An 11,797-nucleotide genomic window follows, 5' to 3' on the forward strand; every position below is an offset into this window, starting at 1 on the left:
CGAAGAAAGAACCACACTGACTTGGAGGAAGTTGTCTGCAGAGGAAAAGACTTTAAGAGTTCTACTTTCATCATTTTCGCGCAGGCTGGTCTCGAACTCGTAAATGTACGACTTTAATCTCGAAATCTTAAAAACAAATTTAGCGTGGCCCTAATCCTCCGTCATCGTTAAGCCAGATAGTCGTAAAAAAAGATTATCTACAAAAAAAACAGGAAAAAAAATGATCAAATGAAGTCAGGAAAAACTGTGTCTTTGTTTATTATGACAAATAATAAGGCACTTCAAATGGAGGACAAGTTTGATTTGTGTCTACATATGTTGATGATGTTTAAAATTAGTCTCAGGGACAAGCTCAGAATAACCAGGAACTTTTCTATTTATTTCTCTTATTTTTAGGATTTCTTTTGGATTTTTTTGTGGATTTTAAATCACTTGGATGAAGAAATAATCTACAGAAAACAGAGTTAAGATGCTGTTGTATTAAAAAGTTTATTGAACAAAGTCCTGGTAACTGAATTTGACCACAGCAGGTATTTGCAGGGGGGGAAAAAAACATGCACTCTTCTATGGAGGATCTCCAGTTGCCAATATGAGCAGCTCATAATGCAGAGGTGAGGAACATGTTAAATATAACATACACTTTCTCCTATTTTCTAGTCAACTTAAATATGGGAAACCATCAAACAGAATGTTAGACTATTAATATGTAAAGAGATGAAAGTGATGTCATCTTTGGCAACAACAGAAGGTGATATGAAGTGTATTTGTGCAACATGTAACTCCAGTCTACATCTGAAAAGTCCTCAGGAAAAACCTCTTTCTCATTGAGGTAGCAACATTCACATAGAAATTGCACATACACACTCGCACATATCAAAATATGAAAGATGACGGTAAATATTTCCCCTCATTATTCTTGCGCTTGCAGTGCGCGAACTGATTCTGCCCTGTGCCTCCAGACATGTTGAACAGTTCCTCTGCAGTCTCTGTAGTCATTATCCACAAAGGTCTGGTTGTGTAGTACCATTAAATGTCAGCCATAATTCAGTCCGGCTCGTGAAATGTCACACTCTTTTTCTACCACTTTTATGAGTTGCATGATAAAGGCCAGCGGTGCGCACAGTTCCACACTATTCAAACACAGACTTGTACCTGGTAAGTGATCTCGTTCATGGAGGACGTGCAGTGATACGACCAGCCGTGACTGTGTATGATCGTTCCACAGGCACATTATGTTTGCAGGGTAAAAATGGAAGGATGGATGTTGATTGTCTGGATGATGCTTTTAGGAAGAAAAAAAAGACAAGACTCCTGGCAGGCAGACAGGATCAGGACATCTGCGAGACAGACGGCTTCCTCCTCCAACCCCTCCACATCTTTATCAGCTTCTTGGAGCTGTACGACACCGTCTTCCAAACTCCTGGAGAAAATCAGGACAGACAACACACAGGGCATTAAAGATCAGTAGAACACATTTTCTATATTAAAAACAAATGTTAATACACTGGGTTTGAACCAATAATGTTTAGGATAGATCATTTTTCTAATGAAAAGTAAGAGGTGCACAGTATTGTCACACACTGGTGTTAAAATTTGGTGGAGTAGTTCATTTTCCTGTTGCAGGGAGTGGAGATGTTTAAACTGAATCTCCTCTCATATATTCCATAAGCAGCGACCAGTTAGCTTTGCTCAGCACAAAAAAAATGGCAACTTTGCTACAAATTGCTAATTTTAATCTCTGATGGTAACAAAATCTACCCTCTCACAAAGACCATACCACCCAAGAACCATCCATTTTACTTTGGTTTTCAGTACAGTTCTGTCACACAACTCACGTTTTTATTTGTTTAAAATATATATCGCAGCAGCAGAACATAGTTTTTAGATTGGTGTAGGCTCTGATCTAATCACTCCTTGTAGTTTTATTTGTCATGGGAGTAATGGGATGATATCTTAAACCCCCCTCCCCCCATGTCGGAGCCTTCAGGTGGATTCTGGTGCAGGTCAGAGTTGGCAATGAAAGCGCAGAGGGAGAGACCCGGAATCTTGCAGCTTGGAGGGAGGTGTCGTCAGGTGAATGTGGAGAATGACGCACTTCAAGTGTGAAATCAGTACAGCTACAATTGACTGCCTGAACTAGATTGCAGGCATCAAATGTGGTGTTACACTGTATGTTATTTGGTGAGATTTTGAGGTGCTGGAGGGCTAATTTTGTTTCCAGTATTATCGCTGGAGCAGCTGTTTCCTTCTGTTTCCAGTCTTCATTGCTAAGTTAAGCTACCGTTTGCTTTATCTCAAAAGTCAATATACGGAGTTGAGATTTGTATTGATCTTGTTCAGTATCTTTCAGCAAGAAAGCAAATAATGATAAACCCCTAAACAGTCATTCTTGCTGAAGCACCAGAGAACCCCTTGCTAACAAGTCCTGACAGTAGTACGGTAAATGTTTTGTAGGATGCTGCCAAAAGTATCAAACAAGGATGAAAAAAAAAAAAAAAGCTTTGCATACCAGCTGTAGCAATGCCTTTGATGCTCTGTGTTATACTGGATGATTTCACAATAGATGAAATACCTGAGGAGAAAAACAAAACCAGGCTTCAACATGACTTTACACAGCAAAACAGTTTATACCTCATCAATCTGCATTATGATTTAATGATGCTACTTACGGCTGAAGTCCACAATATGTAGTCATGAACTTGCACAAGCCATTTAATTTATCCATTAAAATAACCCTTCATATTACACTGGCTTGTTAGTATGCTGATACTTTGGATTCTTATTATTATTTCTCCCTCCTTCTTTATTTGTGACGATCTAAGCATTTTCCTCATCATCTTTCTTTCCGCACCATTCTTTGGTCCATTACCTTGCTGTACGACAGCTCCACAGTCTGGGTCCTGGGCGACCTGCAGCAGGATCTCCTCCACATCTCGGTTTTTCCCTGGGGGATCGACCAGTTTTGTGATCTTCTGCTGGAGGGTCCGAGGTAACGCCATCAGCTGGATAAACTGACCCTCTGGGCTTTTATCGACCTGCCAGCCCATTAACAAGAACAAATAAACAAAGGCACACGTATGCAGCAGCACCGACCCTCGTGTTCACAGGTTCCAAGGGAAAATGTCATTACTGAATGAACTGTGGGTAAAGAATTAAGATGACAAAATGATAAGGACATGCCTGTTATGCAGTATACTCCCTACAGTTAAAGATTTAACAAAAGGTAAATGTAGTATTTGATCATATTGTCAATGGCATATTGTACACTCAGTAGTTATATGTTGAAGTTTTATTTGATCAATTCTGACGACTTTGAAAGGACATACAGGATTATCAGTGTGACTACAAAACCTAAACTCAACCTTTTAAACACCAATCAAAACCACGAAACTAAAAGAACAACCAAGGAAACATTTAGTGAATGCATCGTCACTGCCACTTATTTTGAAGAAAACATCTTCTTCTAGGCTCATGTACTTGTGACTTCTACTGCTGTGGCAAAAGTACATTTCACATGCAGGGCTCGCAGCGCACAAGTCCCCAAAGCTGATCACTACAGAATGTTTTAGTCACACACACGCATACACGCACGTGATACAAACAATGGGCTGTTCCTCACAAATAATTACCAAACATGTTATTCAAGATTTAAAGATATAAAAAAGGGAGTGAGTTAAGAGTTGTATAATAATGAAGAGAAGATAACGCCTCACACCTATGTAATAACGCTGTTCAATGTGAAACAGACACAACACTGTACACACGTTCCATCTGTAGTAAAACAGGTAACTCAGCTAGACTACTGTCTGTGGAGTTGTATTACAGGTAATCATGGGTCACATGCTGAAAGAGCAGCACACAGTGTTCTGTTGTGTTGCCAAGGTGCCAAGTGAGGTCATGTCAGAAGGTGTGTCTTCCATGTATCTGAGTGTGCCATGTTTTTACCTCTAGTTTTCCTTGTTGGGGCTTGTAAACCACTTGAGGGCAGTCCCGCAGGATGTTGCTGTACAGAATTCGGAAATGCTGAATGTTGTCTTTGACGATATTCGCCACCTTGGATTTGTCTTCTCCGATCACCATTCGGAAATCCCCTACAGAGGCACAGAATTCAAAAGCATACATAAACTATCAAACGTTTGTTAGGGACAAGCTTTACAGACTTTTCTGTAGTACCTTCAGTTGTTTAGTTTACAGTCTTAAATGTTTCATAGTGACACAGGATTGTTTTATTTGCGTGCTAAGACGTCTGTTAAAATAAACTAGGTCAGTACTGACAACTCATAAAGTTACAAAACCTTTAGTTTAACTATTTCAAAAACATCAAACACCAGCCAATCTAAAACCCTGATGAGGGAGGGATGACAAATACCGTCCCGATGGTTTGACTGTACCTTCATAAAGCATGTCATCATTTTTAAACAAACATGCAAAACCAATATTACACATAGAACCGCAAGTGTGGATATTATAACAATGGAAAGAAAGTGTGTGTGTGCCTGCTTAGTGGGAGACAAAGTAATGACAGGAAATTATATTTATATCTTAGTTCACAACTGCCTGTGTAAATACTACAGTATATATATGTATATATATATATATATATATATATATATATACACACACACACACACACACACACACTAGTATATCTGATTTAATTCTGACCATAAGGTCATCTTTTAAATGTGTATGCATCTCATTATCTTGAGGTTTTTCTATATTATGCCAGCCACTTACCTGCATACGAGACACCAGCTATCTGCAGAAAGAGGTCCTCCTCAGTGAAGCTCTCAGGCAGCATGAGGAAGGAGGCTGTCACGGCACTTTTCAGGTTGGCCACCAGGGCCGCACGGAGCTTTCCATTTTCACCCTGCATCAACATTTTCACCTGCATGGGGAACACATTAAAGCGGGCACATTTTAGCAAAACCTTAGAATGACAAGTTCCCCAAATCTGCAACAATTTCAACTCTGTATGTTCTCAAAAAACACTCAACTGAAGTAACATGTTTTATATATCCGAAAAGATCTTAGAAAAACACTTAGAGGATGTCAGATAAAAAAAATTCGGCAATAAAATCATCTGTTATAAACAGCTGTGATCACGATACTGACCGGTTTATGTAGACGTCCGGCCACATACAGGGTCTTCCAGTGCATCAGGTCATTTATCAGAGACTCTGTACTTATCACACCGTATTTGATAATCTGAAAAGAAAAGGAGAAGGCCATTTGTGTATACCGTTAGCATAATCTAGCCAGACATTTGGGCTATTTGAAGATGAAACATATAAACCAGAGATAAAGGCTTTTACCCTTCCATCGACGGGCACCAGTGTGTTGTAGTATACCGAAGCCCCGTGTTCATTTTGTACAGAGCTGATCATTGTGGGTCCAAGAAGCTTCAGGATGGAGTAGTGTTTGCGATTCTGCAGCAGATTCATGGTGTGCCATGTCACTGGGTCGTCCACCGCAAACACAAAGTCAAGCATGTTCTTCTGTGTATGTTAGAGAAAAACACAAAGTGAGGTGATAACTCAGTATCGTTGGTTATTATCAACTTTAATGGAATCGTATTTTATTATTATTATCACTGTTACGCCTTCTGACAAGGTTTTCTCTCTCTCTCTCTTTCACACATCAAGTTGCATGGTGCTTCTTGCTTCGTCTTCAGTGTTAGATATCCCGAGTTTTGTGACACAACATCAGAAGTGTGTCCTTTTTTGTTAATCAAGCAAAATCAGAGAGGAAGCATAGGTCTTTCTCTGCCTTTTTTGTGTAATAACCTTTTTCTCCTGACTGTGCTCTGGTATTGTGTCACAATTGAGGTTTTTTTTGTGCACACATCAGGTTAAATTACTTTTTTATATCAGTTAAGAGTGTATGATGGCCTCTTGAATACCCTGAAGCCTTTGGCTTCCATTTTGGTGTTTTCCTTTTGTAAGTTAGTTTTATGCATGATTTAAAATCTTTGGCAGCATCGTTTACATTTAATTCACAAACTTATAATGTAGCGCCTTTAGTTTTCCCCTTAAGGTCAAAACAATAGTGCATTTAGATAATGAAATTGACCTATGCACAGTCCCCCCCCCAACACATTTAAAGAAATATAGTGATATAAATTGACAACATCAATAGAAACACATTGACTATACGAGATTTTAACCCCGTTCCCTAAACCTAAAGTAAATACTTTGTTTGTTCAAGATTTATATCTAAAGTAGCCAGTAGTTGAACAAACTAATCCAAAGCATTTGAAGTGACCAGTGCTTCAGTCCACTCTCATTCATTAAAGCACACGCAGATGTCATGATAATGAAAAGTTTACCTGCAGAGACATTGTCAGTGGTGTTTAGAAACTGGACCAGGGTCGCTTACCTCCATTTGACCTTGGTTGGTGCCGTGCTGTTTGAAAACGCCAGATCCATAGGCAAAAGCTAGACTAATGTCCTGAGGAAACTGTGACAAAATCCTCCTGTAAAGCACGCCGGTGGTGTGCAAAGCGGGGAGAGTCATGTTGTTCAGAACTAGCTAGTTTCACCAGCTTCCCAGGAACCACTTACGCCTGTGTATCAGCGGAATAACCGACTAAATAACGAGCAAAATAATGTTCTGGTAGCATAAAGTTGGATATACATGTTTGAATGAGGGTTTTAATGCCGCGAAACACGATCACTACCACTGAAAGGCACTTTAATCATCACAATTATCGCCTGGGCACGTTCATCAGGTCAGGCTGGGTCAGCTGTGTGCTTGACAGTCGCCTAGAACTGACGTCATGAGTCTGTTGCGGACTGGAGGCTCACGGGAAATCGAGTCTAAGATGATAGGTAAGCCCACTGAACCGTAAAATAGCTGTTAAACACGCTAGATAATGGCTATTGAGCATTTTATTTCAGCATAGTCATGTCTATGATTGAATACAGGCGATAAATATAAAGTACTGTAGTATAGAAATTATAGAAATATAAAATAATCATCCAAGCAAACGCCAACTTTAGCCAGCAGAGGGTGGTTTTTGACCAGGTTTAACCAGGTTTAACCAGGTGGCATGAGGTGTGGGCATAGACTGTAAATATGGGCCATAAGGCTGGTTTGCAGAAACGGGCAAACATGTGTTTCCTGTATAGGAATGCAGATTGAACTTGCAAAGGTAAGCAGCATTTTTCTTAAAAGGTATAAGTTGACATGAAGCCACACAGTCCTCTGACAGTAGTCATATTTAAACTGATAAAACATGACACAGGCCTCCCCCTTATCTCTGAGATGCATGTTAATTTACATCAAATCTTACTAAACCTATTTTTAAGGAGTTACCTTTAAATGTCGAAGTAGGTCATTAAGATCCACTGCTTAGTTGACATGTGCTTTTTTTCATAATATATTTGACATAGTAAGTTGAAGCATATGTGAAAGCTAACCCAAACCGTTTTAGAATAGAATATAATATAATTACTTTATTGATCCCAAACTGGGAAATGGTGGCGTTACAGCAGCAGGTTATCCAAACACACAGTATGAGTAAAAAACACAATGTTAGCAAATCTAAACATAATATTAAATACAAAGTAAATAAGTACTAAAAATATCAAAACTAAGAATGTGAATATATACAACCAGGATTTAACTAAGCATTACTAGTCTTAAATAGGAAGATTCAATATGGAAGATTAAATGTAAATGTGCAAAAAACAGAGTCGTAAACTGACAGTATTGACATAAGTTAAAGTGCATGTTTTGTTTCTGTGGAAGGGTTAGACAAAGTAGTAGTCAGGGCTGCTCTGTCTGTATGATCATTTTCTTCACAATATGTGGTGTTTACATTTTTGTATTTTAAAAAACAAAATGTTAGATATATGAGAATTGAATCACCCTGACACGATAATGATGACTGCTCCTGTCAGGTCTAAGACTTGCTCTTTTGCCAGAGGTGGTTTGGGCTCAAAATATAGCCTATCTGTAAAGGTAAAAGACAAAAAGCTTTTGAGGCTATCATCAGTCTTCACCCCTGCATAATCTCATAGGCCCAATTCTCACATTAATTTTAATGAATTAATAATGAATGTAGACTCGTGAAAGTTAGCAATATGTCTGCAGCTCATTATTGAATTGTCAGGAGCAGGAAAAATATTATCTTCTCAGTAATTGCCATAAGCAATCTTCTCAACCAAATGAATATTGATAAGGTCACTTAATCCTCACTCATTCGGTTGAGGTGCCTTAATTCAGGGACTGTGAAGCACCAGTTTAAGTAAAGTATTACTCGTACATCCTGCACTATGCATGTGTTAAATAAATGCTTACAATCGTGACCCTAAGATTTGAATTAGTATGTTTCTTATAGCCTGGAGCTATTTCCTACCTCGTGTTTTAAAGCCTAATTACTGTGTCGGTGTTACCTTGGGGATATACTGTATAGTATCGTTCCCTTTAGGATTTAGTAAGTTGTAAATATGTATGGTTAAACAATCGTTATTCAGTAGAGCAGGTGGTTTTTGTGACGTTATCAATTGATGATTACTTAAATCTCTAAAAGTTGATACCGAATATATGTTAGGGAATTTAAGCACTTTTTTTGTTTCTGACATCTCAACAAACTGTTATTCCACTATTTATTTCTTCTGTGCTCTGGGAACTCTTGGGGGGGGAAATATACAGGACTACAATATATGAGTCTACTCTACTCACCTGCTTTGTCTGTCAGCTATACGGTGCTGGGCATGGAGCATGAAGCTGCTGTGATGTATTGTATCTGTTTAAGCAACACATTTTACATGACATACGAAGCATGTTGTGAAAATCATTTTGAGTTCAGTTTTACACCCGAAAAAATATACATATGACCACCTTTGAAGTTGTATGAGCATATTTGCCAACAGTAATTTATTTAAGCTGCCAGCAACATTCATTTGTAGTTTTGTTTTCAAGAAAAAAAAAATAATGTAAGTCCAGGGTGGGGATGGGACTAAAGATTCTGGTGATGGTTATAGGTTCATCAGTATGCACATTATTATTTGATACTGCTATGACAATTTTTTTTTACATGGGGAAACTGAACATTAATCAACACAGGGAAGTTACGCATAATAGAAGAGTATTATTTTTCACAGATTCTTCAGCTGTTCAAGTCCATTTCTCATTTTTGTTTCTAATGCTTGCAGAAAGGTTTACTTGTAGAAATTGTAGAAAGCAAGAATGCAGGAACAAAGCTTGTAAAGATAAACCACTCTGAAGACTGTGAATCCTTCCATCACACCTCAATCTTTCCTCACACTGTCTGTGGGCCAGTGTGAAAATGAGAGAAGTTGCTGTCTGGAATCGAAAGTGAAGGCTGCGTTTTGTATCTTTTTGTTTGGAACAAGAGCAACTAATAAACTGAAACGATATGTGTGGTGAAAATACATTGATTTTTACAATTTAAAGGGATTTGGAATTAACGTGTGTAAACCACATGCATGGCACTGAGAGTTGCAGATGTTAATGTCCCTGTGGTGGAGGCTCATTGCCTCAGGTACAATGAATTTGGATGTCTACTGGTTGAATTGTTAGCTTGGCAAAGAAATACACTTAAGTTCATCTTGCAGTCAACTTACATAAAAAAAAAACATAACACATAGCGATCTTTAAATGTGCAGAAATATCAGCATGCATATTTTAATGAAACTAGATTCTAATTCATTATTAGCTTCTTCTGATGGGAATGAGCCAGTGTTTGTAAACACATATCCAATGTTAGTTCAAACACAGACACACACAGACGTGCACAAACTTGCAGAATCTATTCAGCTTTCGCACGCCTGTTGCCATGGAGATTGCCATTGCTGCCCATGTCGAGTGAAGGAACATGAAAAGAAAATGTACCATTAAACACACAGACACACACACACAGACACACACACACACACACACACACACACACACACACACACACACTGCATTGATGCACAGCTGCTTGAGGCTCCCACAGGAGGAGATGAACACAGGCAGCCATTTTTATCTTACCCCACTGACGGTTACAGTGACACTGAGCAGAATAGATCCTATAAGGTTTATAATATAGGCAACAGAAGCTGCTGATACATTTAGACACAAGTTTTTAACTTTAGTATAATTCATAATACTAACTTCTACAGACATGACCGCTGTCTCTTAATCATTTTAATCTATAGCTCCAAACAGCTGCTGTGTTTGTACAGAAGAAGAAAAGCTGAATTTTGAATGATTATTAACTAGACTATGTATACCAAATGAAACATAGGTTAAATTGTATGTTTTAGTTAGAGAGTAAATGTCACCATCACACCATAGCTTATCATAGAACTACAGGTACATGAACCGTTGGATGATTTAGTAACACACTAATATATTTACGTGTAAATACGCTGTTTTTGACAAGGTTGGCTAGTAGTAATGGATGTTTATTTTCACTCAGATGTTTGAAGACGCGTAATGATGCATTACATTTTTTTCCTTTTTAGATTTATTTTTGGGCTTTTTGTGCCTTTTTAATGGAGAGATAGGACAGTGGGTAGAGCTGGAAATCGGGGAGAGAGAGTGGGGAATGACATGCGGGAAAGGAAACACAGGCTGGATTCGAACCTGGGCCGCCCACTTGGAGGACCATGGCCTCCATACATGGGGCGCGCGCATTAACCAATGCGCCACAAGCGCCCAATGATACATTACATTTTGATATGGATTTTTAACCAGTAAGTTCATTTTTCTTGAGGCGGCTGCACTCCTCATGTCCTTGGGCAAGACCCTGAAGCAAAACTTGCTGCTGATGGCCAGCCCAGAACCCTGCTTGGTACCTTGTTGCCATTTAAGTGTCAGGTCAAGTCACTTTAATTTGTAAAAGTCTCCCAAACACTAATGACAGGCATACTTAGGATTTCATGGGAACAAGAAAGGCCAAACAAACATTCACAGAATATCTCATGACAGATGTAGATTGTAAAAATCGAATGTTAAGAAGCTTAAGCTACCACCATATGTAGAACCTGAACCACACAACCTCTTTACTTTATGTAGAAGGAGGACAGGCACACAAACACAAGAGAGGCAAGCAAAGCATTCACATGGACAAGAACAACAAAGATACAAAAGGAGATAGAGACATGCGGAATAGCATGTAACAAGTCCATAAGTCAGACAACAAAAACATACGAGAAGACCACACAGCTAATGATTAATTCATGTAAAACCTTTTTTTCAATAAATACTGAGCTACTTATATACAGAATAATCATAGTGAAACTGTAAGCCAAGATGACTTATGTGAGTGTGTGGATGAGGCGAAGTAAAGAGTGTAGTGTGTGCACAAAAGCAAATCTAATAGAACCAGGAACACAACCAAACAAAAGACCTGCTAGCTAGGAGGAGAACGAGAGAGCTGGCTTATCAGCCCTCTGGTCTAGTCTTCAAGGGGAGTTATTATATCATTCCTTGGACATACCTTCTGCCAATCTGACCTCCTCCTACACAGGAACACCTAATCACACAGGGGTCTGCAAACAGAATAGGAAGGCTCATCACAAATGCAATGTAAGCATTGAAAAGTCCATCATATAACTCTTTGTAACAATATTCCATATTATTTGAATCTCCTTTTCCATAGTTTTCTTACTAATAAAAACTACAAGAACCTCATTGGGAGTGGTACACAGTATTTAAATGTTAGCATGGACTTGGCTTCTGTCCAATCAACAAGAAGTTTTGCCCCATCCTTTCCGTAAACTGAAATGTGCACGTGTTCCGTGAAAAAATGTATGTTACCTGAAATGTTGTATTATTTTGA

At 38.7% G+C, this 11,797-nt stretch overlaps 1 protein-coding gene across 1 annotated transcript; it reads right to left on the reverse strand.

The window, feature by feature from the left end:
- Nucleotides 1–234: 234 nt before the first annotated feature.
- On the reverse strand, nt 235–6,767 carry tamm41 (TAM41 mitochondrial translocator assembly and maintenance homolog). Its single transcript, XM_020628941.3, has 8 exons — nt 6,379–6,767; nt 5,316–5,498; nt 5,116–5,208; nt 4,738–4,888; nt 3,946–4,091; nt 2,870–3,035; nt 2,510–2,572; nt 235–1,420 (listed from the first exon to the last, which is right to left on the reverse strand). Exons 1-8 carry the CDS (start codon nt 6,514–6,516, stop codon nt 1,329–1,331), a joined length of 1,032 nt encoding a protein of 343 aa, XP_020484597.1. The 5' UTR covers nt 6,517–6,767; the 3' UTR covers nt 235–1,328.
- Between the last annotated feature and the right edge of the window lie 5,030 nt (nt 6,768–11,797).

This window comes from Labrus bergylta, chromosome 5, assembly GCF_963930695.1.
Source record: "Labrus bergylta chromosome 5, fLabBer1.1, whole genome shotgun sequence".
NCBI lineage: Eukaryota > Metazoa > Chordata > Actinopteri > Labriformes > Labridae > Labrus > Labrus bergylta.

Excerpts from the sequence above, each read along its gene's own strand:
- tamm41 (XM_020628941.3), bottom strand. The coding sequence starts at position 6,516 with ATGACTCTCCCCGCTTTGCACACCACCGGCGTGCTTTACAGGAGGATT. Across the intron at positions 4,889-5,115 it reads CCGGACGTCTACATAAACCG|GTGAAAATGTTGATGCAGGG; the intron begins GTCAGTATCGTG and ends TTCCCCATGCAG. Across the intron at positions 2,573-2,869 it reads TGGAGCTGTCGTACAGCAAG|GTATTTCATCTATTGTGAAA; the intron begins GTAATGGACCAA and ends TTTTCTCCTCAG.